The 27314-nt window shown below is 40.3% G+C and overlaps 1 protein-coding gene across 1 annotated transcript in view; it reads left to right on the top strand.

Moving 5' to 3' along the window:
- CACNA2D3 (calcium voltage-gated channel auxiliary subunit alpha2delta 3) overlaps positions 1-27314 on the top strand; it is a 987429-nt gene that overhangs the window by 643782 nt on the left and 316333 nt on the right. Inside the window, exon 13 of the mRNA XM_077128978.1 lies at positions 12174-12307. Within this exon, the coding sequence (XP_076985093.1) occupies positions 12174-12307 (134 nt within the window). The remainder of the gene's footprint in view (positions 1-12173; positions 12308-27314) is intronic.

The raw sequence follows: 27314 nt of genomic DNA, 5'->3' as shown, positions 1-27314 counted from the left end.
GGACGAAAGGAGGAGAGGGTCTGAGTGCATCACAGATTTCCTCTGTGTAAAGAGCCCATTCTTGAAATAAGTTTTGGGTCTTTGGGTGGCATTTGAAAAGCTTGAGGGAACTACACTTTCCCCTTTATTCTGTGGTCTTGAAGAAAAAAGTTCCTTTCTTTTTTTTTTCTTTTGCTGTTATTCCTGCCATGTCAGATTGCAATTCATCCCATCAACTAGTATGCATTTAGTCATGGTTATTGTTTTTACCAGTCTGTATCCAGATGATGAAAATTACTCAAATTGAAGTCATGTCTTAATCAACTAATATTGCACCATAATTTAGTTTTAGTCATTGTTTATAAGAATCTTTGAAGCATCATTTTGAAGACAATTTAGTCAACTCAGGATATTTTAGGGCCTGGCTATAAAATATAGCCAATATAGCTGTTTAGGCTTAGAAGTTCTTAGTAGAGCAACTTGGAAAATCCAAGGAGGTAATAGTAGCTGCTTAGCTGGACTGGCTGTTGATTCAATAGTGGTTCACCTTTTCTTCCTGTCCAAATCCAGTCATTTCCTTCCCTGCTTCCCTTAGGGATAAAATGTTATTGTTTGTCACCCTGCAAAGTAACAGTTGCCATTGAATGTTAGGTTCCAACCATCTGTGCCCACGTAGACATTGGCTTCATGTTGCATCAGTTACAGGGTTTTAGACCTCGTGACATCGGTGGGCAAGTGTTCTTCCATGGCCGTTAATTAAATCATGTTTATAGTCTCCTGTTGTTATAGCATGGAGGCAGCATGACATTTTTCTTCTCAAGTAGCATTGAGGTCCAGAGCACCCCTGCCCTCCACTTACATATTTTAGCCCTGACTAATCCAAATTCTTCAGTGAAATAAAGTATTAACATTCAGGGACCAGAATAGACCCAGAGAGAGCCCAACAAGGAGCCTGTTGACTGACTAACCAGGTCAGGTCACAGACTGAGCCTGGAAGCAGCAAGAGTTGACAGGGCCAGTGCATCATCCCAGGTCAGTGGCTAAGGACTTGTCACCTTCTTACCTGGTAGCCATAGAGACAGTTCTCAGCCAGTAGACCTTAGAAACTTTCTCTAGAAATGTATGTCTGGAGGCATTCATACCCTTGCAAGAGTTCTCTGTCTCCTTCTATCTATTAGCAAAATCCAGACAAACCTAGCACTCACTCATTGGTTTGTTACTTTTTTTCATTACTAAATCATTCCTTGAGGGAACTAACCCTAATGAGGCAAAGCAGTAAGCCATTTTAAATACATTAAAGCACTCATTGCCACTGTAGAATGGCTTGTAGAATTTATAGCTCTCTGTTCACACTATTGGATAAACAAGTGAACTGGGAAAACAGAAAAGAGGGCCCGACTAGTGCAGATATTCCATAAAGCCGTGACAACCTTCTCTAATATTCAGTATGCCAGGATTTTAAACAAGCACTGGCTGATTCTCCTTCAAAAATCACAGTGGATGGAGAGTTTTCCAGCTGTGCAAATAAAGAAGGACCTCAGTGTTTGGGTTCTCAACCAATCAGTCATCATTAGGTAGAATGGAGAAGCCGCATGGGTCTCTCTTGGTTGTCTGCTTAAATTGTCCTTTTCTGATAGTTTAATCATCATTTGCCCCTTATTTGAAAGAGAATTGTGGCCTGACCCCTGCATTCCTTTAAAGCCCAGACTTCCCAGGTTTCCGGCTGAAGAAATTCTTAACCTTGCTATTTTTTTCCAAGTGCCATATTCCCAAAAGATAGCTTCAAATTTATAAGACCAGCAAGATTGTTGTAGGTGGGAATAGAGGGAAGTGGCAATTAAAACCTTTTGCTATTTCAGAACAGGTGGAGGAGGGCAAAAGTGGCAGTTATTCAAAGACAACTGTATTTAGTTCTTTGTGTAGATTCCATAGAACAAGAGAAAATGAGTGGCAAGTATAACGATGATGAAGATGTTGGTGCTGCTGATGCAGTTAATACCCATAATGATGACTAACTGCTCACTAAGTGCCAGGAAAGATGCTAAATACTCTTCGTGTATTATCTGTTTTGATTCTCATGAAAGCTCTAGGAGATATGTGAGATAATTATCTTTCTTTATGGGGAGGAAACTGAGGCTCAGAGAGAATAGCACTTTGCTGCAGGTTCATCATCTAACAGATTACAGAGCCAGGACTCAAGCCTGGTTGATCCAAAGCCGAAGCCTGAAATCTTCACCAGAGCATGAGGCTAAGGGGAGAAGAAAGTCATGTTTCAGAGAGGATCACTGTATGTCTCTCATAATCTGAAATAACCTAGAAAAAGGAAACCAAAAGGTCAGAAAGGACACTAATGTGCATGGCTAATAAAGGCTGGAGCTGAGATTTATAATCTACCTATGTGTTCCAGAACCCCCATGAAGTTTCCTTAGCTTGCCTAGCCATGTGGTCCAGTTCGTGGCATTTTATAAAGGGGCAGGTTAAGGCTCTGAGAAGACATAAGACCAGCCTGAGACTCTGCTGGGGACATGAGGGTGAGGCTCAGGGTCGAGCTGCAGGGGCAAGCCAGCATTTGTAGCTCCTCAGCATGCACTGCTAGATTATTTTCTTATTTTTCTCTTTGCCTTTTTTTAAAAAGAAAAAAAACTTTTCATTTTGAACTGCTTTTAAAACTTAACAGAAACGTTACAAAAATAATATAAATTCCAGAGAACTACAGCATATACCTACTCCCAAATACCAGATCTACCAATTTTAACATTAGACCACATTTGCTGTGTCATTCTGTTGGTCTGTCAAATATCTATCTGTCTGTCTATCTATCTATTAATCTGTCTGCCTGTCTATCTTTCTATCTATTTAATCAATTCATTTTCGAAACTGTTGAATGTAGGTTGATATATAATGTTCCTTGAACACTTAATACTGCTGTGTACGTTTCCTGTGAACAAGGATGTAACTTTCTTAAGTGATAAATTTAACATCAATATAAAACTTACAGTCTATGTTCAAATTTTTTCTTTTGAGCACTATTTTGAGCCAATAATGTTCTTTTGAGCCTTTTCCCCTCCATTATTAGATCCCTTCTAGGATCATATATTGCATCTGTCATGTTCTCATTAATTGCTAGTCTCTTTTTTTTTTCAATTGTGGGAACATATGTACAAAATAAATGTACCCATCTCAGCCACTCTCAAGCATACCATTCACTGAGATTAATTACAGTCACAATATTGCAGCACCATTACCACCTTCCAGTATTAAATTTTCCCATCTCCACAAACAGAAACCCTATACCCATTATGCATTAATTTCCTATTTCCCCTGCCCCTACCTCTGACAATATGTATTCTAATTTCTATCTCTATGAGCTTGAATATTCTCTGATATTTTCTTTGTAGTTGTCATGAGGGCTTGAATTTAACATTCTAAATCTGTATAACAGAGTATTTTGCCTTGATACTAACTTAGCTTCAATGAAAACACACAAACTATGCTCTTAAACCCCTCTACCCCTTTATCTTTATGTAATTCTTGTCACAAATTACATGTTTATATATTATGAGCCCATAGCTATTGATTTATCATTACATTTGATGCATTTGCCTTTTAGATCTGTTCTAGTTTGCTAGCTGCCAGAATGTAATATACCAGAAACAGAATGGCTTTTGAAAAAGGGAACTTGATAAGTTGCTAGTTTATAGTTCTAAAGCCATGGAAATGCCCCAATTAAAGCAAGTCTGCAGAAATGTCTAAGCTAAGACGTCCAGTAAAAGATACCTTGATTCAAGAAGGCCAATGACGTTCAGCGTTTCTCTCTCAGCTGGAAGGGCACACAGCGAACATGGTGTCATCTGCTAGCTTCTTCTCCAGCTCCCCTGGAGGCATTTTTCTTCTTCATCTCCAAAGGTTGCTGGCTGGTGGACTCTATGATTCATGCTTCTGCGGCATTCTGTTCTCTCAGAATCTCACAGCTTTCCCTCTTGCCGTTCTCTTTTATAGGATTCCAGTAAACTACTCAAGACCCATCTGGAATGGGTAGAGACACGTCTCCACCTGTCTGTGGAGTATTAATCAGTGTGGGTATTAATCAGGTTTAATACCCACACTGATTGAGTCACATCTCCATGGAGATAATCTGATTAAAGTTTCCAACATACAGTACTGAATAGGGATTAGAAGAAACGGCTGCCTTCACAAAATGGGATTAGGATTAAGACGTGGCTTTTCTAGGGTACATACATCCTTTCAAACCTGCACAAGGTCCTATAAGGAATAATAAGTAGAGTTACGAACCAAAATCCAATAGTACTGGCATTTATATTTTACTCCTGTTGATGCCCTTGCTAGAAATCTTTATTTCATCATTCAGCTTTGACCTATTATCTATTATCCTTTCCCTTCAACCTGCAAAACTCTTTTGCATCTCTTGTAGGGTCTGTCTAGTGGTGAAGAACCACTAGCTTTTGTTTATCTGGGAGTGTCTTGATCTCTCCCTCATTTTTAAAAGACAGATTTGCCAGATGTAAAATTCTTGGTTGGTAATTTTTGTTTGTTTTCAGCATTTTGAATATGTCATCCCACTACCTTCTTGCCTCCATAGTTTCCGATGAGAAATCAGCATATAATCTTACCAAGGCTCCCTTTAGGTGATAAATTGCTTTTCTCTTGCAACTTTCAGAATTCTCTCTTTAACTTTAGCATTAGACAGTCTGATTATAATATACTGTGGCATGAGTCTGTTTGGTTTTATTCTGTTTGGAATTTGTAGAGTATCTTAAATGTATATGTTCCTGTTTCTTTGTTAAATTTGTGAAGTTCTTAGCCATTTTTTCCCTTGAGTATTCTCTCTACCTTTTTTCTCCTTCTGGGACTCCTACACTGCATTTATTGATAGATTTGATGGTTCTCCACAAGTTTCTCAGACTCTTATCACTTTTCTTCATTCTTTCTTCCTCCTCTTCTGTCTGGATGATTTCAATTGTCCTGTCTCAAAGTTCTCTGGTTCTCTCTTCCGCCAACTCTACTCTGCTGTTGAGTCCCTCTAGGGAATTTTTAATTTCTGTCATCATGGCCTTTTGCTCTGTTTAGTTCATTTTCATAATTTTCATTTCTGTGTTGATATTCTCTTGTGTTCAACTATTGTTTCCTTATTTCCTTTAGTTCTTTGCCCATGTTTTCCTTTAGCTCTTTGAACATATTTAGGACTGTTTATTTAAGTTTTTGAGTGGTATGTCCCAGGTATGGTCCTCCTCATTGATGCCAATGCTTTAATCTCCTTTTCTTGGATTATCTCTTCCTGTTTCTTTGTGTATTTTGTGTCTTTTTCTAAAAACTTGACATTTTGATATTTTAATGTTATTGCTGGAATATGGACACTGAGGCATCTATGGCTTAAGTTTGTACCCAGTTAGTGTTATGACAGAGGTTTCCTTGAATGCCAGGAGCTGAAGCAAAAAGAAAAAAATAAAAGAAAAAGAATAAACAGAAACTACCTTTCCCAATTTCTGCAGACTGACTGATGCAAGTTCTGTCCTTCAGGGCTTATCATACAAGGAGTTTAGAGAATGGCTCCAGGCCAAAGCATAGGGTCCTCCCTGATCCTTTCTGTACATGCTTCTTGTTTTAGATAAAAACTGTGGCCCTAGGAATTCCCTGTGAATTTTCAGATTATGCAGTTCTGAATGTCCCCTCTTACCTAGGAAATCATTTCCTCCCTGTCCCAGGCACAGCACTGCGTGTTCTAGGCCACGTGACCTGACTCCTCTCCATAGCATTTTGTAAGGGAGTTCTGTGAGCTTCCTTCTACGTGCAGGGCAAGTTCTGGGACACTGAGTCTTTCGGGCCACCGCCAGACAGATTGAGCCAGATAATCATGCCCCCAGCACGTGCATAAGGTTTACTTTGCTTCCTCTGGAAGGACCAGGGATCTACACAATATATGCAGGTAAGCTCCCTGCTGAGCCAGTGAGGGGTGAGGGAGGAGCCAGTGAGGAAGGAGCTGGAGGGCACCATGGGATCCTACAACTTTTAAATAGCCTGTTTCTTGACTCCTTACTACCCTGTTGCTGCAGTCTTTTAACTGTTTTCTGGAGCCTTGAGGAAGATGTTACTGCCAGTTCTAACTTCTAAAAGCTTCTGAAAGGGGGACAGAGCCCTGAAGCATCTTACTCTGCAGTCTTCATCAGGGCAGGGCTTCCAAAGCTCTGTGTCTTATTTCTAAAATATGAAATTAGAAACTAACAATGTAATATTATTCATGCAGGAATATGTTTGTTCCTAAATTGAGTCTTGGGCTGGATGGTTTCACTCAGGAGCCTATACCAGGTGGGTATAGGCTCACCAAGGCTGCTGGGTGCTCTGCCCTGGTGGTCATGCTCTCTCGGATCAGCTCCTTGCAACTCTTTGGACATACACTCTGCAGCTTTCAGGGCCCAGTAGGCCTCTTGCTTGTTCTTTGTGAAGATCAAAGGAGATGGGACAGTAGAAAGCTGTTTTTAAATTGTAAATTATTCTACATAAATAATTATTTTTACAATAGTATGTGATGTTGATAGGGAGGAGGAAGATTGTGCTGGTTTGAAAGGGTATGTGTCCCCCAGAAAAGCCATGTTTTCATCCTGATGCCATTTTGTAAAGGCAGCCGTTTCTTCTAATCCTTATTCAGTACTGTTATATTGGGAACTTGATTAGATTATCTCCGCGGAGATGTGACTCAATCAAGTGTGGATATTAAATTTGATTAGGTGGAGACATGTCTCCACCCATTCCAGGTGGGTCTTGATTAGTTTACTGGGATCCTATAACAGAGGAGACCGTTTTTGGAAAGAATGACTTTGAGAACAGTGGGAAAGCTACAGCAGAGCTGAACAGGGCCACAGAGCCAAGAGAACCACAAAATCCACCAGCCAGTGATCTTTGGGGATCCTGAGAGAATGGAGAAGGATGACAGAATGATGAGAGCCATGTAGCAGAGTCCAACAGCTAGCAACTTTTGAAGATAAAGAAGGAAAACTTCTCCCTGGGAGTTTCATGAAACAAGAAGCCGGAAGAGAAATCTAGGAGACTTTGTCATATGCCTTTCCAGCCGAGAGAGAAACACTGAACGTCATTGGCCTTCTTGAACCTATGTATCTTTCCCTGGATGTCTTAGATTGGACATTTCTATAGACTTGTCTTAATTGGGACATTTTCTTGGCCCTAGAACTATATACTAGCAACTTATTAAATTCCCCTTTTTAAAGCCATTCTGTTTCTGGTATGCCACATTCTAGCAGCTGGCAAACTAGAACCAAGATGAAAACAGAATATTGAGGGCCTTTCAAGAATACTCTTGTTCCATAGAAAATACAGCCCAGGTTGCCCCATAGACTTCACTTTCCCCATGAATCTGTTTGTTCTTCTTTCCCACATGATTGCCATGGAAGGATTGACATGTGGGCAGTGGCTTTATTTTTTTCAAGTCTGCCTTATTTAAGAGTGGAAACAAGTGTTTGAAGAGCCTAGAAGGGAGCAATGTCCATCACACAGATGTGGAATGAGGACTTTGTCATGTTACCCAGACAACCGGTGTCTGTCCACTGAGGAGCAGAATTCTGGAGCCATTTCATCTGATGCTGTTGCAAAGCAGGATATTAGGTGATGTGCCAAAGGAGCAGCTCATGCAGAGGTGGCTTTAGACAAGGAACACTTAAGAAATATTGAGTAAGGTGGAAAAATCTTAGAAATATAAAGCGTGAGGCTGCATGTGGTTTATCACACTGAGTAGTTGTAACCCAGAGTTCACAGAAGGAGCTCTGCAAGGGAATAAGGTAAATAAATTGATGTTATGTAGAAAAATGAGCAGACCATCTGTAATAGGTGGCTAATTTCAGCATTAATTACTCCCTGGTAATTACCGAATGATTGCTGATTCTGTTTTCTCACATGATATATGAAGTCCAAAAAGGCACATTAAAGGAGAGAATAAACATTCATTCAAGGGCTAGAATTTAAAAAAAAATAATAATAAGAGGGGTGAGGGAGAGAAAGCAGCTAGCGCAGAGAATAGAGAGGGAAAACAAGGGAAGCAGCTATGGTTTCAGCCGAAGATTGCAGCCCTCAGTTTTTCCTATTTTCCATCAAAAGGTACGTTTGTTAACTGAAACATTAAAATATTTAAAAACAAAAAAGAATCAAAAAGGTTTTAAATTGTAATGAATTTGGGTTAGATAATCAAATTTGTATAAACTTTGTGGTGCATTTTATTAATATTATAATGATAATTTCAGCTTTTCTTAGCTTTTATACATCTGCATTTATGATCTATGTATTGAAAAGTAAGTTAGATGAAACTCTGCTCTGGATTTTCAGTAGACTTTGGGTGCTAATGACTGAGCATTTACCAAGAATCTCAGAGGTAAAGCATATATTTCCCCACCCTTCCTTAACATTTTCCAGCCACCGAGACGCAAACATCCCCCGAGAGCTCCCTCTAGAGGAGCAGCTTTCAGCAGCCGGCTCTGCCTTTTCCCATCACTGGAAGAATCAGGGTCCTAGTGATTAAGACTAGGCTTTGGAACAAGGTAAACATGGATTCAAATCGGACTGGGACAAATTACTGGATCCTCTGAGCCTCCATTTCTTCTCCTATAAAATAAAAACTTTAGTTGGGTTGTTGGGGGGCCCAGGTGTGGAGATTTAGGGCTCATCTTTAGGACTGTGCTGGGCACAAGACTCCAGTGAATGCCCAGGAGTTGCTAACGGCTCCCACATATCTGTGTATGGGCACCCGGGATGCTGCTCTGGACCAGACGGGCACCCGGCCCTGCTCTTATGCAGCTAATATCCCACTAAAAGAGAAGAAGGTAAGGAAGGAATTCAGCAAGGGAGGAATCTTATGAACTACAGCAGGATGACAGTCAAGAGGGAGTGAACTTGACACAGGGCAGCCTGGGAAGGCCTCTCTGAGCTGAGCCCTGATGGATGAAAAGGAGCTAGTCGATGGAAAGCAGGGAAAAGGCGGTTCCAGGCAGTGGGTGCAGCAAGTGCAAAGGCCCTGGGTGGAGGCGGTGCTGGGGACGGGGGATATGAGGTTGACATGTGAGAGGCAGAGAAAGAAAGCCAGTGAGCTAAAGCAAGGAGCAAGGTGGAGACTTGAAAGGGATATAGGGAGGGGAGGCCAGTTGAGGGGAGGTCTTGGGAGGCAGGGTAAAAAATTTGGATTTTATTATGTCTAAATATAAACTATTGTATTAAGCAGGGAAGGGATGATCTGTTTTATGTGCTTAGAAGATCCTTCTGGCTGCTGTGAGGCATGTAGGTGATGAGAAGGGAGATGTGGGAAGGCGATTATCCTACTCTGGGTGAGAGATACCGGGGTCTTGGATGAGGATGGCGGCAGTGAAGATGGGAAAGTAGATCTTTCCTATAGTTTGGACATAGGGCCAGAAGAACATGCTGGTGAATTAGATACAGGGGTGAGAGCATGAGGTAATGATGTTTCCCAAGGATAATTCTTATGTTTTTGGCCTAATTGGCAGTGGTGTCATCTACTGAGCTGGGGAAGACTGGAGGAGGAGGAGGGTTTGGAGAGGGCAATTAGGAGTTGGCCTTGCACAAGTTTGTTTGATAATTCCATTAGTCATTCCTGTGGAGGTGTCAGGTAAACACTTGGCTATGGGTGTGTGCTCTGAGAAGTCACCTTTCTGTAATCTTTTCAGAACTTTGGCTATGAAAAGTAAGGCCAAGTAAGGATGCTCTCTCGGCTCAATCCCCATTGAAATGTGAGACTGTTTTTCCATCCCACTGCCTTTCTATGCTAATGACCTATCTCCCCCATCCTCTTTTTTACATTAATCCCCTTCTTTTGTTCCCATTTTGGAAAGCTTAAATCAGGGCATTTTACCATTGGCATTAAAGATTAGGTGTGATAATAACAGACACAATCAACCAAGAGTAACTGCTAAGAAATGTCATCTTCATTGACTACTTGGCAGAAGAGTACAAACAGAGAAGTGGTTCTTTACTGCATACCGCTCATCCTTATACTCTTGAGGATTCCAGAACCATCGGTCTATCTCCTCCTCCTACCAATATGCTGACATCCTCTTCCCTTGTCCTCTATACCACATTTTCTCTCTAAGATCCTTCACTAAGAGCTCAAGTTTTGCCTACTAAAGAGATGAAGTGTTTTCTTCTTATTCAAATATTTACTGCAGCTGCTGAGCATGGGGAGAAGATAACTATAGGTGTGGCACCCTCTCTGCCCTCCAGCAGTTCCCTTCAAAGCAGGTCCCTCCCACCATGCCTGCAAGAGGGGCTACTAAGGAGCCTGTCTTAACAGCACTGTCCCATACGGGTCTCCCTAGATTTGAGGAAGTGATGGGGTGCCTCTGGGTCCCACTCCTGGACTGCAAACTAGAGCATCCTTCTTCTTTGGGGCCCTGTATTTCCCCCAGGATGGTCGAGGTTCTGGCCCTGGCTGGGAGAGTGGGGTGGCAGGAGTGACAATGCATGCTAATTAGCACTGTGCAGAGCTGTCATCAGGAAGCCAAAAGCCACATGGGCCCAACCTGGCTTGGGGCTGGCACACCAGATTCAAACCAGCTGGCCTTTGTTTGGAAATGCCCTGTGAGGGTCCTAAACATTACTGGGCAATGGAAAGTCTGGCCCTCCCTTACAGCCCTGTTTTAGACACTGGACTAGGAATTATATAGCTAATGCTGTGACAGATCTGGCTTCAGGGATGTACTCTCTGACTTGTTTGGTTGATATGAGCTTAGTTCTAAGTGTCCTTATTTGGAGACATAGAAAAGAAGTGTGAATCTGTGTCCATCCACGTCCACTTCTGCTTAAAATCTTTCCTCCCAAGGTCTGATGTGATGGTACCCCTACTCATTTCTCTTGTCTTGTAGCACCTACTTTCACCCTCTTTCTTCTTGGCTCCTTAGTCCAGCCATTCTGAGCTATTTTCAGTTCCCTCCAGGAGCCTGGCTCTCTCTGATCTCCAGGACTTTTATGCTCCTTGCTTTGTTGAACTCCTTAACCCCTCTTCCCCTGGCTAACTATTCCTTGCCCATCAGGTTTCAGTTTCCCTGGTTCTTCCTCAGACTGACCAAGTTTAGCTGGCAGTCCTGGCTGTGCGCCCTAGCTTAATGTTGATTAGACTATTTTGTAAGCAGCTGTTTATTCTGCCTCCCAGGCCCCATGAGGGCAGGGGCCTTGGTCCTCTGGTTAATCGCTGTTTCTCCAGTGCCAGGCATCTAGTTTGAATGAAGGGCCCCATCCTGGGGATCCAGTCCTCCCAACAGCTCCGAACCACAGCACAGCCACCAGGATCCAAAATGAAGAGGGACATAGCAGTGCCCTGGACCTCAAGGTCAAAGTGGCAGCCACATCCTCAAGACAATAGAATGTTTAGAAATTTTTTTGTTCCTTAGAAACCAGGTCTACTTAGTGTATTCAAAAGGCAGGTCTGATAACTACATTGGGCTATGAACTGGAGTTTCCAGTTCAAACATACAAAGTGCAAAATTCTATAGAACTAAAAGGCACAGATGTTAGAGACTCGCAACCCTGGTCTCAACTTCTGTCTCAGCCACTTGCCAAGATACATGAGCAAAACACATACCCTGGCACTGCCTCAGTCGCCTTCTCTTTAAAATGATTGCACTAATCCACACTTAATCATATTTTCAAGAACAAATGAGACAAAACGTGTCAAGTTTTTGGTAAATGCTATGACACTTAACACTCAATAACTCGTAACTTTTTTGTTATTATTTTAGTTATGATAAAAATGGGATAGCCTTTAAATTTTGTGCTTTGTAATTTTTTCCTTGATAATAAACTCACCACAGTGAAAAAAGTAGGTTGTAAAACAACACGTTGAGAGAGCTCCCACTTCTGCCAAGGAGGGTATGTACGTAAATGCATAGAAAAAGACTGGAAAAAGACTCTTCTCCAAAGAGTTAACAGGGGCTTCCTCTGGGAGGTGGGCTTAGGGTTGATTTTAATTTCCTTCCTTTTGCTTGACTGTATTTTCTGACATTATTAACACACTACTCATGAAATGAGTGATGGCAGAGTGGAGATGAAAAGTTTGAAGGAAAAAGAAAGAAATTAGCTAGAGGCCAAAGGGGCATGGCCTGGGCATGCTCCCCAGTGGCAGGTCTTTCTGCCTGTTATTGAACTTGGCATCCTTTGGTGTTTGACAGGATTTTTCACCCAGATCTCCACACTGGCTGATGTGCAGGAAAATGTCATGGAATACCTCCATGTGCTCAGCCGGCCCAAAGTCATTGACCAGGAGCACGATGTGGTGTGGACGGAAGCTTACATCGACAGCACCGTGAGTCTGTGGGGCCTCTGGGAAAGGCTGAGGCTGTAACCTCCTCCTGGGATGTGCGAGTTTTCCTGTGTTCACTCCAGAAGAGGGTGATTGTATCATCAGTCCCCGGTTATGGGGTTTGGTGGCATTTAGTTTGTATTGTACTATTTGCATTGGTTGCCTTGGCAAACAGGGTGGCAGAAAATGGTATCAGAGAATATTAATGGGCACTGTGACTATTAACAGGTAGAGAAAGCTCACGTTTTACTCATATCTTCTCTCGTTACTTTTAAATTTTTTCTCCTTTTCCAAATAAGTATGCATTATGTGAGTGTGGCAATGATGAGGGACATGTTCTTAGATTCAGTCCTTGCCATGTCAAAAGGACCAGTTCTGGTCGTGAGTCTTTGACTTTCAATTTGGGAATGTGACCACAGTTCAGCCCCAACAACCAGTTGGAGTTGGACAGACAGCAGTTGCATTTTCTTCCCTTGAACAGGGGAAAACAAGCTTGAATTTTGGTTTCACAGACACTGGATTCTTTGAGCTCCAGCTGTAGAATCATTGTTAATCTGAACTCCATGCAGAGGATTGTGATGCTGAATTAGCTTCAAAGGAGGGGCTTTGCCAATCATGGAGAAATGGCTCAATGGCCAGGTTTCATGTGTAATTTCAGGGTGACTTTTCTTAGTGATAATGAGCCTGGTGTGAGTTGGTGTTTTTCATTTATTGATAGTGAATGTTCTTACCTGGCCTCTCTCCCATGGTTTTTGTTGGAGTAACATCACATTAATCACTGTGACCCAGACACAGTTGTCCTCGTTGTACTCCCTGGTGTCCTGGGCTGGCTTTCTGTCTCCCTGGGCTCCCCCATTCCTGCTGCATTCCTGACAGCTGCGGGCAAATACAGAGCAGAACAGAATATGGGAACTCATCTTAGGGGACAGGATGTCACTGGCCAGGCCACCGCAGACTTGCTCGGCTCAGCCCGAAGGCACACAGTGGGACCCTGGAAATATGAGCATATCATCTGGTCAGGAAGGAATGGCCCTTCCTCAGGAGAAAGCATCTTGAACAAAGATGGTGTTGAGCAGAAAATCTAATCCCGTTCCAGGGGAGACCCTGAGCTTTTATCAGTTTCAGAGTCCAACCCTGGTTTGGAATCATGCAACAAAATATCTAAGCCGTGCCATTTATTGGCTGCATAAGAACAATCACAATAGTGATGATAGTTTCATCTCTTCTTCCTGCGTGTGATGCAGTGAGGCTGGAAAGACAGTGATGGACAGGGTAAGGAGCATGGCTAACTAACACTGAAGTGGCCGAGGCATCCGTGGTTTTGTGTATAAACCCTAAACAGCCCATTTGATCAGTCATTTTATTGGTTTCGATTGAAAAAAAAAAAACATAGGCCAGTGTTTCTATAACTAAAACATAACAGTACTGGAGAGACAGACAGATGGAATAGAGGTGCAGTAGAAAGACCCAACTACATCTGGGAATTTAGCATATAATAAACATAGCATCTCAGATCAGTGGGACTGTGTAATAAATGCTTTTAAGAAAACTAGATAGCCATTCAGAAAAAGATAAAGTTGGTTCTTTCTTCACATCAAACCCATCAGAGATCTACATTGTAAAACACAAAACCACATAAGCACTAGAAGAAAATCTGTGAGAATTTCTCCAAGACCCGGATGCACAGAAAGGTTTTTTAACAATGACTCCATAATCTAGATGCAGGGGTGGGGAGAAAAAAACAAAAAGCCAGGGCACACACACACAAATCTTTTGGAAGTCAAGAAACAGCATAAGCAAAGTCAAATGATAAATTGGAAGAAAACGTGCGACACATATAGCACACAGAAAGAATATAAAAATAATATAGAACAAACTAAAAAATTGAGAGACAAACCCTAAAATTCCTGCAGAAAAAAAAAATGAGCACAAGACATGAGCAGACAATTCACAAAAAATAATAGAAAGTAGTTTTTAAATGTATGCCTGCTTATTTGTACAAAAAGAAACACCAATAGAATTGGTTACTTACAAGAGATGGGGGTAGAGTAGGGGCCTTTAAATGGGCAAATTGAAACTGAAAGTAAAATTTAGCACATGAAAGCAGATTCAACAAGTCTCTAGTTTGCATGCTCAGGGCAATTTATTTGCTTACGTAATCACAAACTGCCAATACAACCAATGCACAACAGCCAGGTCAAGGGCGCACAGTACATTTAGAGGTAGAGAATACCAATGTTTTGAAAGTCCATCTGCCTGAAAGGCAGGAAAAAGCAGTTGGTACCTTTAGAGAAGTCTTGGGAGCCAGGTCCTCCAGGACGTTCAGCAGCACTTCCAAAGCCTTCCACAGGGGGCGCTGATCTGGTCATAGCAGCAACTCTCGCAATATGGCATGGGCTTTGGAGCCAGGATTCAGAATGACCAAGGGTCAGCCCATCTCTTACCTGACACTCGCAGAAGCCACGTCTGCCCTGGATTTTATAGGAAGTGCCCTTCTGGCTGGCATTAAACCAGTCCATTATCACATTCGTGCATAAATTCTGGTTATTACTTGTTACAAAGACATGTTTTTCTCCTTTTGTTTACATTCTAATTGTGGTCAACATGTTTACAAGTTTCTGGGGTTTTTCTCAATTTGTCTGCATTCTACTTATAGTCAACATGTTTACAATATTTTTGTGGGATTCAAGCTCCTTACTGTCATTTCAATACACAGCAAGTGGAAAGAATAGGACAGGGAGTGACACATTTCTAAGTATGCTTTTTTGTACAGTTTTGACTTTTGGAAGCATGCTGATGTTCTATGTGTTCAAAAAGTAAATCAGCAACAATGGGGAACAAAACTAAAAATAAATGCGAACAGATCCAAATGAATCTAATTGTATTTTAAATATCCAGAAGGGAGGAAATTATCCAGAAGTGGGGGACAGGGACGCAAACCTTTTGAATGTAGCACTAACATACAGTAGTGTTTTGTTTTGTTTTTTCCACAGTATTGTTTTTAACACTGTAATTTGGCTGTATACTTTCAATCTAAGGAGCAAGAAAGAACTGCATATACATTTTAAAGTCCTTTCATTTAAAATCTCTTTTTCCTTTGTAGTTATATGGGTATAGCAATTCTGACTCTATTTTGTGAGTATTGTGGGATTGAGTAAATATATAAATGGAGGAAGAAAAGGCAGACACCTGCGGACTGGACTGAGCGTGACAATACAGAATGAAGTCCCAGCTCTGTCCATTGAAAGGGCTAAGCAATGAGTATGAGAGCACTGAGTGCATCCATTACCCAGATACTGCCTGCTAAAAGCCACCCCTTCCAAAAAGTACTAATTCCAGGGCTGTGGCAGAGAAGGTACAAAAAGAAAGCCTGGAATATTTTGTGCCAGAAAATAAGGAAGTGCTCAAAACTTTCATGGGGTCATGTCAAAAGGACAAAGGTGTTGGTAAAAAGGGACCATCACTGGCCAAATTTGGGACAATTCAAGCATCAAAATTAAAAAGGACTAGGACGGATTTCTGTTGAACAAAACAAATCCATAAATACTTACTGATCATGAAAAGATAACAAATCTCAAACCTAATTAACTAAATAAACAGGTTAACCAAATGAATGGGAAAAGGAGTACAATGCACAATGGAACACTGACTCCTAAATGTGGAGGGAGCAGAGTTAGAAAAATCACTATTTCAGTACAGAATGGCCAGGGCAAAAATCATCAATGAATATTAAATCTAGGAGGACATTTAGTGAGGATGCAGCTGCTTTCATGGTTTCAAAGTGTTTTCCCCAGATTTTTGATTAATTGTAAGGGTGGAAAAATAGTATCTATACCATGTGATAAACCAGACAACATTTGTGGGGAGTTAGAGAAATTAGCAAAAGTAGCATCACCAATGAGAGGCATATGGTCATAAGATGGCCCTGCAGAAGTACACATCACACTTAAGTTTTATTCCATGTGGGGATGCATACCCTGAAGCTAATGGCAAGAGAGAGGATAAAGTTTTGTATTAATGTAATGCCTTTCTTTAAATAATGTTAATCAATTAAATTAATTATTATTTTAGATTTACTAGTTATTTACAGACATACATGCATAAATTTGTGTGCATGTGTAGATTAAGAAAGAGAGTGAACCCATTGCTACTCAAGCTTTTCCAGTGAAGAACTCTTAATACCCAGGCAAGTTCAATGATTCTGGAATCAGCTCCGAGCATGTAGTTGCAAGAGGAAAGTCTTTGAAGTCTTGTGATTTATCTTAAACATTTATGTGAAATTTGCATTCTTTGCCATAATCATCTATACTTATCTTAAAATAATGTTCTTAGTAACTCACTATTGAGTAAAATTGGCGTGCCAAGATGACAGAGCCCTTCAAGAATCCTTTGAGGTGCATAAAATTAAACCAGCAGAGGATGGTTATCCCAGAAATGACTGCTTACCATTGCCTCTTTGCTTTCCAAGCTTCTCTTTTTTTGTATCTTTGCAAATAGCCTTGGTAAATAAATCCCCCAGTAGAAAGTTATGCTATTTCCTTCTCTTCTTGGCAGTGTTGAAAATCCTTTGGGGCCAGTGAGGACTTCAGGCAGTCTGTCTTTCTCTTCCCTCCATATGTTGGGTAAGGAGAAGGCAATGCTGTTTCTAGCGGTGCTCTCTGGCCAGGAAGCAACAATCTCTCCAGACTCTTCATCTGGGCTTGGATTCTGCCAGGGCAAGGACAAAAGCCCCTCTCATTTACACAGGGTCATGGAGCGTGGCGCAGGGAGAAACTACTTAATCAGTTCAGGGTTTTATTTTGGAGTGATGGAAATGGTTTAGAACTAGGTAGAGATGGTGATTGCACAAGTTTTTGAATCTACCAAATGACACTAAAATATCCATTTCAAAATGGTTAATTTTATGTTCTTGAATATGATCTCAATATTTTTTTAAATGTGCAAAGTGCATGAAATTACTTAATTAAAAAAAATTTGATTCATGTGCTGAATTCATCTATTGAGCCTAAATTCTGATTTGAACCCACCAACTTTAGAACCACCCACATGATGAAAGGGGGTTTAACAATTTTGAGCTTATGACTTTCCTGACACAGGCTGTCCTAACATGACCCAGCTTGCAATGGTTGAGACTAGACTCAGGAGCATGGGGTGTCGGGACTAGTGACTCCCTTTTGATAAACTGATGTCCTAGTGGGTTTGGTAGTTCTGACATTATATGATAAGTATAAAATATATAATTATATGATAATTATATATATTATATTTATTTATTTGTAGTCTACCTTAGTTTATTAGCTGAGGCATTGAGTTTAGAGTTAGAAAAGGCCTGGGTTTGAATTCCTCATCTATTCTGCACTAACTATATGACCTTAAGCAAGTTACTTGGCCTCTTTGAGTATTGTTAACCCTCATTTTCAAAATGTGAATAAAATCTGCCTTCTCAGCTTGACTATAAGGATTAAATGAAATATTGTTCATACCATATTTGTGCATGGTAATCTCTTGATAAATAGCTATCCTCATTGTCATTTTGCAACCTCATAAAACGCCTCCCTTCCACTTTCTTTTCCTCCCCCCCACCTGCCTTCCCTCCCTCCTTTCCTTCCTTTCTGCAGAGTAATTTATCTTGACTGGGGATTCCTACCTAGAACTACAAACAAACTCTTGTGATGTGGGTCAGCATCACCATGACAGCTATATTAGTTTTCTCTCACTGCATGACAGCTACCACAAGCTTAGCAGCTTAAAATAACACAAATGTATTTTTTCAGAGTTCCATGGGTCAGGAATCTGGGCACAGATTAGCTGGATCCTCTGGTCAGGGTCTCTCCAGACTATAGTTCAGGTGTGTGTTACGCTGCAGCCTCATCTCAATTTCAGGGTCCTCTTCCAAGCTCATTCAGGCTGTTGTGATTGTAGGCTGAAAGTTCCTGTTTCTTGCCAGCTACTTTCTGCAGACCCTGTTGGCTCTGAGAGGCCACCTACAGTTCCTTGCCACATGTCCCCTAGAGGCAGCTCAGGACAAGACTGTCTGCTTTCTTGGAGATCAGCAGGAGCACGTCTCTCTGATGTTTCAGCTTCTTTTAAAGGCTTCTTTGATTAGGTCAGGCCCACCCAGGATAAATCATTTCTGATTAAGTTAATGTCAACTGATTGGCAACCTAATTATGAGAGTAATCTCTCATCATACTAACACTCAGGGGAAGGAATTAAGGGCATGTGCATCTGGGGGTAGGGAGAGTGGGTATCTTAGAATACCACAGATAACCTCTGCCCATGTGCTATGGTCTGAGAAGGAAAAATAACTGCCAGAAGAAAATGCACCACTATACCCTCCTGCAAACTCTGTGTCAAGAGAAAGGGTTAGGGCCGCCTTCCATTCTTTATCATGACATTTCTGCTCACCATCGATGTCTTCAGTCTGGCTCTCTTTGTTATATTATAGTCTGAATATGGCTTTGATTCCTTTAGGAATCAGAAGACCTGTGACCCTACTGATTTATATTTTCCTACCCAATACTAAATGAAGCAGGTATTTGTTGATTATCTAGTAAATTCAGATACTTGATCCCACAAATTTGCTTAATATTGTCTTAAAAGTCTTTTTTCTCCTTAATTACCTGTGTAGTTAAGGCAGAAGGAATTCCATGTTCTCTTGACTCATGAGTTATTATGGCTGAAAACCCAGCAGCAGCAAATGTAGTTATATAATTGATTTAATACTGAAAAGTATAGCTTAAAATGGCATGTGAACACAGTGCTTTCCCCTTTTATTAATTACATATTGATTCACACAGTTCTAGGTCTGGACAAGCTCAAGATAAAAGTTTAACTGTGAACAGAAGCTGAGTTTGGATTCTTCCACATGAGAGTCAAGGGCTGTATGTAACCAAGCCTGATTCTAGAATCTAGACTGACATAACTTGGCCTTCAGGGTCCCATCTTTCCAATCTGATTAAATATTCCATCTCCTGCTTCAGTGTTCTATTCAATTTGCTTTCCTGGTGAAGCCCAAATAAATGAATTAATGTTAACAACATTAATTATGTTTAATCTAATAAGATCTCATGTATTACTTGACAAAACAGCAAACACCAGAATTCTGAAATTCATCGGCTTCTCATCTAAATAGAAGTCATGCAGTGTCATTATCTCTTAGATGCAGAGCAAAAAATCAATAACAATGGAATTTGTTCCATTTTGTAAGCAAATGACTTGTGCTTTGGAGTTGGGTCTTAACCAGCTTGAGAATGCTACCTAACCTGCTGTGCAGGGTAGAAACAGCATCAAACTGAGGTCACATCAGCATCCCTTACAGCCCCTCCAGGGGACTGTGCATAGACCACACTGACAAACAGAAGGGAGGCAAGGAAATCTTCTAGAAACAGTGGGAATGTGACCATTTAAAATAATGAGACTTCATTACCAAACCCTCCTGCCCCTCCCCTTTGCTGGTAAAGCAATTCAGTAGGCAATTTGCAGAAACTTTCAAACCCATTTAGTTGCACTGGCAAATTGGACATGCATCCCTCCTTCTTGCCCCCCACCACGTCCAACTTATAAAAAATACTTTGCATTTGATAAATTGCACATTTGTTTCATTTCCCATCTAGGAATGGCACCTAGGCCATTAGGAGTTGTTTGGGTGATTGCTTTAAGCTACAACATCTTACTTGCCTAGAAGCAATTACTCAGGGTTTGAAGCCATTGTAAGGAAGAGGTTAGCGCTTGGAAACTGAATTTGCAGTATGATCCTGAGACACTGTTCCATGTCAAAGAAGTTTAAATCCTCAAAACAAAAGATACACGTAAAGAGAAACATAAACCGTCCTTCTGGGTTGTAGAACAGAGAATACCATCTGCATTACATGGCATGGAGGAAACTGATTATGTTGGGACCTCTATTTCATAGCAGATGGGTTCATTAAATTTAATAGCCTCCAGAGCCTTTAGAAACCGTGTTAAAAACATGTGGAGCATGCTGTGACACTTCACTTCTGGCCCCACAGTCATTATAACTCTGGCACAGACTATAAATATTACAGTACTTTATTTCCATTGAAACAGATTAGTATTATAATTATTATTTTACTAGGAGAATGATGATGTTAAAAATACAAATGCATTCCTGATTTTTGGTAGCATTTATATTCATGCAAATATTTTTTTCTTCTACTCGATTCCAGATTTATCTATTAAATTGTTGTTTGTTTTCTGAGCTCAGCCTTTTTTTTTTTCTTCATATTGGTGGTAGAAAACTATCAATTGATGATGTAAAATCATTATCTGTAGAAAAGCTGTGTGGATGACTGTCCACTAGTAGAAAGGCTTAGGAGCAAAAATGAACAGGGCTTTTGAATTTTAGGTGTATATTTCTTGTTGTTTCTCTTCTTACAGTTTAATAACTTGCAACTATTTTTAATGAAAGGACAGTCTTTAATCTCTGCCAAATAGAAATGAATGAAAAATTAAACTTGAATAACCATATAGTATGATGATTATTCAGCTGTCTTCATTTACAAGTGATAAAAGACAGCTCATAGTAACAAAAACCAAATAGGGAAATTGTTGGCTCTTGGAACCAGAATGTCCACATGTCTCTGTCTTGAGGCATGACTAGATTAAGGGCTCAACCCAATGTTATTCAAACTTCTCCCTTGAATATTACTGGCTTAATTTCCTGGTGAACTCTCTCTAAATGGTGACAAAGATGGTCTCCGCCATCCACCAGTCCCTGAACGCTCCCATTCTCTCTATTTCAGCATCTATTTCAAGCCTAGAATTAATCTGTTTGCATTACAACCTCAAAATGGATGGTTAGATGAAGACTTGAATCTCATAGAATGGGGAAGAAACCAGAACTAAAGGAAACTGATGTTGGGAAGACTAAGAAGTAACAAAGTCCTGCGCAGAATTTGTAGAACCCAAAACTAGCCTGTACCCCAACAGCATGCATCACATCAGTATGCTATTCATTACATACCAAGTTTTTAAATAATGGAACCCTTTATCTAGGCAAATGATTTCATGGACTCTTGATGTATAAACTACAGAGAAGTAGAGGTCCTCTGGTAGATGTTGGGAAATGGGGCATGCAATCCCCATTGCTTAGCCACCTCCTGAAGCTCTGAAGTACTTTCCTGGTGCTTCAGAACTTCTGTAGTATTCTAAATAATCCCTGTGTCAACCTCAGGGAATGGCAAAGTGGAATTCTCAGTTTAGATTATCTTTTGTGTCTCAAAATTTACAATGGGGTACCATGTTGGGTTCATTTAGGAAAGCTGGTTACAGGGATTAGGAGCTTGCATCTATGGATAGATTAGAAAACCAAAATGGAGGGGTTATTATAATTGTAGTATTAATATTTTATGGTATCTCTCCTTATTTCTTCTTCATTACTACAGATAATTGAAAATTGACTCACCATACTCGTTTTACTTCTTAGAAAACAGGTAGGGAAAATTATGGGATGGATGGATGCAGGGGCAGCCTCAGCAGGGACAAGAACCATTAAGGGAGTTGAAATCCATAAAGAGTAAACAACCACTCCTTTGTACGTCTTTGATGAAGCCACATAGCCTTTTGTCTGTGCTTTCTTACTTGAATGGCTGTTATGTTTTTACTTTATCTTCAAACCAGTTCTCTTGGCTAACCCCCCATGGGTGAAACATGGTTTCTTCAAAGTCCTGGAGTTATTTTATATTCCAGCTCAAACATCCAACAGAGAGAGACACAGGGTTTAGGTATCTCAGGTTAACTCCAGGTCAACTATATAACTCTCCTGAGCCCATTGTTCTATTAAGGTGTGATGTGTCTCCCCCTTATCCAATCAGCTATTGTCAGGGAAGGGACATGTGATCAAGTAGCCAAGGTCTTAGCAGATTCTATAAGGAGGGGCTATGGGTAGAAAAAAAATGACTGGAGCCTGAAAGAGTTGAAATGTCTAGTCCTCTGCCTTTCTCTCTAAGGCTTCCACAAGTTACATCCTTGACTGGACTCTAACACTCATTCTTAGAAGCATGTCTTCTTTTTCCTTCTCTGAGCCTTAGGTTCCTGGTCTCCTTTCAGCCCTGGTTGCCCAAGTACCCCATCCTATCCCTCTCCCTGCCACCCAGTTCCATAACCCTGCCCTTTCTCTTTACACTATCCCTGTTGCGTGAATGGTAGGAACCCTTCTCCCTTGTGCCTTCTGAGAATTGAGTGAGATATTTTGTCCATCCCAACCAAAACTGTATTGCTTTTTCCCCCTTTACTTCCCAACTATTTGGGCAACTTGGATTCTCAGATCTCATTCTCATGCTTTGACATGGTTCAGACTAAAATGAACATATTCCTTTTGTTACCAGCATGAAGAACAATTAAAATAATCCCAGAGAATCAGCCTGTGGTTTGCTGTCAGCTGCCAATTTATTTCCTTTTGGTGTATACAGGATTTTCTCCATGTGAAAGAGTTGATTCTTTTACTCTTATTCCATAAGCAATGCTGTGCCAAATATATTGTCGATGAGTCCATGGCTCAAAGATAACTGTAGACAATAGTATTTCCCCTGACTTGGACTCAAACTGTTTCTGCTAAAAAATGGCAGAAGACCATTCTTTTGTTCCCTCTTACCATTAAAAGATTATTCTTTTGTGGCCTTTCAACCTACTTGTGAGCAGTGTGGCAATTTAAGAGCTTTTTTAAGCCTTATTCTGCTGGTGATAAATGTTTCTGTTCAAGGTCCAGACTATGCATGCTCAGTGCCATTTCCTTGGGGGAAGTTCTCCCTTGTTCTCTGAACAAAAAAAAGGAAAAAGCAAAGGCTGTAGTTTATTCAGGCAAAAGGAACAGGTTTTCAAATCAATTTCCATTATGTTTAATCAAAAAATCTGGAACGTCAACATCTTTTTTTGGCTGATGAAAACAACTATTAGACACTCTTGTAATTGATTTCACCTCTAAAAGTGATCAAATTTAAAGTGGCCAGAGAGGAAGCAAAGGTGGGCTGTTCATCCCACAGCCTGTTTCTCTCTCACTTAGCCCCCTGTTAAAGGAGCATTTGTTTCCATGTGAAGATCCTTCATGTGACACAGAAAAGATTTGGTCACACATTTGTTCATCAGTTGATCCCCCATGGTATTACAATGCAAGCGACCAATGCAAGGCCAGCATTTGTCCAAATTTAACAGGTTTTTTTGGTCTGTATCTGAAAAATGTTTGAAGCCCATTTCAAAAGGTATTTGGAAATACTTTAGCTATTTGAAATGTCAAATAATAAGTTAGTGGATCCAGAGTACAGACAGAATGATCAACAGCTCAAAGCTCTCTAGGAAGCCTAAATTCTAAGTATTTGAAGCACTGGAAAACCTGATTCAGTTTACCTCTATCTTCTGTTTCAATATGGCCTTTCTCCATTCAATGCTACCATTTAGCCTTACCCTACTTACATATTTACGGTATCCATATCCATGATGTTCTCTCATACCTGGATGCTGCCCATGTTGTTCTCTTTGCAAGAAGCAGCCTCTTCCTCCAGCCCCACTGGCTACTTGTGGACTTGTCCTTTGCCCTCAGTTTCATCATTGCCTTAGGGAAGTCTTCCCTTACCCACTTGGATGCACCTACTGACTAGAATAGGGCCCTCATGATGTACTTGTAAACATTTAGCGCCATCCTAGAACTTGTCACACTACATTTAAAAATTCCAATTTTATTTATTATCCCACTTAACTATAAATTCCTTATAGAGGGAATGGTGTCCGGTTTCAATCTGATGACCTCAATACAGAATTTGGGTGCATGAGAGGTACCCAAGAAATACTCAGCTAAATGAATATCATAGAATAAAAGCTTTGAAAGTTGGAAAGCATCTGCAAATATTTTTGTGTCATAGTTGTCAGGTAAGAATGTCTTCTTCTCAAACATTTCATTGAACATGTTGCATACTTGCTCAAGGCCATTTTTGTTATACACATATCGAAGGATTCATCTTTACAGTGGGACTGACCTTCTCTCTCAAATACCCAACTCCACCAACCCAATGAAGCATTTGCCACATTCATCAAAGAGTGCTGAATTCACCTTCTCATGCTTTGGGGAGCAAAGATAATGGCATTTTGATTGGCAAAGGTGGTTTAAAGCTGGCTATGTTAAGATAAAATTGATGGTTCGTTTACCATATACAATTCATGCCATAGAACTCCCGCACTGTTAAAATACAAGGAGATAATTTTATAAAAAGGTTTTAGCAACTGTCAGAATCATGTCTGGTTGATGGGTATGTAGTGGTTTTTCAGGGAATCCTTAAAAATAATCCCTTACATTTGTCTTGCACATCCTGGCTTTCAGTGTACTTTTACATAGGTTGCCTCCAAATGTCTTACCTTGGCCAACAGAGCCCCACCATTGCTAACCACTCTCTCTCACACTCAGAACATTCAACCTTGCTGGCTGCCTTTTGATTGCTTGAAAACTCCCCAGACGTTCTACTTCCCCCAGGCTTTTGAACATGTTTCTCCTTCTGAACTAGAAAGACTGTCCTTCTTCTCTGTTCCTCTTCTGGAGAAGAGGCTCTTTCCCATTCTTCATGTCTCAGTTAAAAGTCACCCCTCACATACCCAATTATATCCCATATCAGATCTCCCCCTGTTAATTTCCTTCATAGACATTATGTTCATTTATAATTATTTTAATTTATTGCTTTGGGTTTTTTCTGTTTAGTGTCTATCACTCTACGGTAATACAAGGACTGGAGCAAAGTCTATGCTGTATGCCTATGATCAAGTAGAGTCCCTAGCACGTAGTAGGTATTCAGTTACTCAATATTAGCTCAGATAGGCTAAGTTGCTTGGTCTTAGCCATATCACCAGTCTCTTTTTTACTACTTCCCAAAGGGCACTAAAAACTAAAGAGAACAAATAATAAAAAATACTGGCTACAAAGTGGTCAGTAGGTACCTAGATAAGAGTTTAAAATATTGCCCCTGAAATGTAATTGTCAACATGGTTGAATGATCAAATCCAAGTCTGAACCAACTGGTTTTGATCAATGCCAGTTCATCTACTCAGTGGCAGTTTCTGATTTTAGATGGAAGAAGAGGGAACATTTGCGGGTGAATCAGATTTTCTTTCTGCAACGTTTCCTTTCTATGCATGTTGTTAAAATCAATATGTTATGAAAAGGGTTGATTGCTTAAGGCATATTGTTTACTCTTTATTACTTGGGTCTGATGGAAAAGTTCCTAACAGTGGTTTTCTTGCTAAAGATATGGTTTATGGATAAAGTGTGGAATGTAATTTTTTTTTGGTTGGACATCATCATAATTTAGGTAGACTCCAAAGAAATTTGACATTGGGAGAGGCTGGGAAAAATATCCAGATTCCTCGAGCTTCATTAGCATTAGCACTCAGTTCTCCATCAAAATATAAATACTATCTGCTTTTAATTACTGTCCATGTTCAGGCCAAAATAATTACTCTGGGCCAGACTGGAAAGGAAAATTCCCAGAAAGTCTGATATCATGATAGAACGGTACTGTGTTTCCTGAAGAAAATACTAAGAGATCCTTAATGAATTAGCATTTGAAAATTTTTGTAACAGAGTATTAAGGGAATGGGGGGGGGGGAATCATAGATTTTGGCAACTTTTTGCCATCATAGCTCTTGACAATCTGCTTCTTATTTAATTTTCTGTTATATAAAAGAATGGAATTCTCAAGTTAAAAAATATTGATCACTGCATGACAATATCTATGTAACAAAACTATATAGTGTTGAAAAAGCTCTCATTTCAAAATGAGATTACTGATTCTCTTTATTTTGTTATTAAAATGTGTGGAACATTTTACTTAGAAAGTAGTTTGCTTTTGTTAAACATAAGCTATTTAAAGGTTAAAATAACCTTAATTTTAGTTTTTAATATTATTAAGAACAGACTTTTTTCCAACAAAGTACAACTGAATGCAAAGGAGGACAAAATTGGAAAAGAGTATTGGTGGCTGGGAATGTAGAAACACATTGAGGGCTGCATCTTGGTCACAATATTTAAGTTCACAGTGGCTCTTTGCTGTAATGGCAGAGCCATATATTTTTGTAAGATGTTTCCTTCCCCAGAGTTGTGGAATAGAGATCTAGTTTGCCAATTTCCCATTTCTCTTGGGATAATAATCAAACAGTGGGTGAATTATGAGCCCTCGGAGTGTATGGATTTTTTGACTCTCTTATCAAGGTGGATTGCCCCCTCTCTGTTTGAAGAGGGTTGGCAAGCAGGGGATCTACCCTTTGGCCACCATTGTTCTGGGGACACTTGTGGAACCAGATGTGGTGTAACTGTTCATTGACCAGATACCTACTCAGCTATGGGTGCATTGCTGTACTGGGTTGTCATCGTTTTCATTTTTAGTAAACACAGGTTAAGCCCCTGCCATGAAGAAATTAAGCCAAGTAGATAGTTTATAACTATTAGATTGTGTTAAATGAGGCTGTAAGTAATCTCCCCAACAATCCTATTACCAGGCCAACTTAGTTTTCTAGGGCTGCCATAACAAAGTACCGAAGAAAAAGTGGCTTAAAGCGACAGGTATTTATTGTCTCACACTTCTGAAGTATAGAAGTCTGAAGTCACGCTGTCATCAGGGCCATGTCCCTCTGAAACCCATAGGGTAGAATTGTCCTTTGCCTCTTTCAGCTTCTGGTGCTTGCCAACATTCCTTGGTTCCTTAGCTTATATCTGCATCTTCTCCCCGTTCTCTCTTGGTGTCTCCTCTCCCCTTCTTATAAGGACAGTAGTCAGATAGGGCCCACCCTGATCCAGTTTGGCCTCATGTTAACTAATGACATGCTCCAAAACCCTATTTCCAAAAAAGGACACATACACAGGACTAACCGGACCTTGGGGGTTGAACGTGATTTTTTGTTTGTTTTTGTTTTTTTTTTTAGCAGACACAATCCAACCTATAACACAGTTTATGGGGAAAAGAAGTCTCAAATTCTGCTGTGCATGCAAATATTTATTAGCAAGAATGCACAA

The sequence above is a fragment of the Tamandua tetradactyla genome, chromosome 15, assembly GCF_023851605.1.
Source record: "Tamandua tetradactyla isolate mTamTet1 chromosome 15, mTamTet1.pri, whole genome shotgun sequence".
In the NCBI taxonomy this organism is placed as follows: domain Eukaryota; kingdom Metazoa; phylum Chordata; class Mammalia; order Pilosa; family Myrmecophagidae; genus Tamandua; species Tamandua tetradactyla.
Note: the sequence above shows the minus strand (reverse complement) of the source record. Positions and strands in the feature narration are given on the sequence as shown.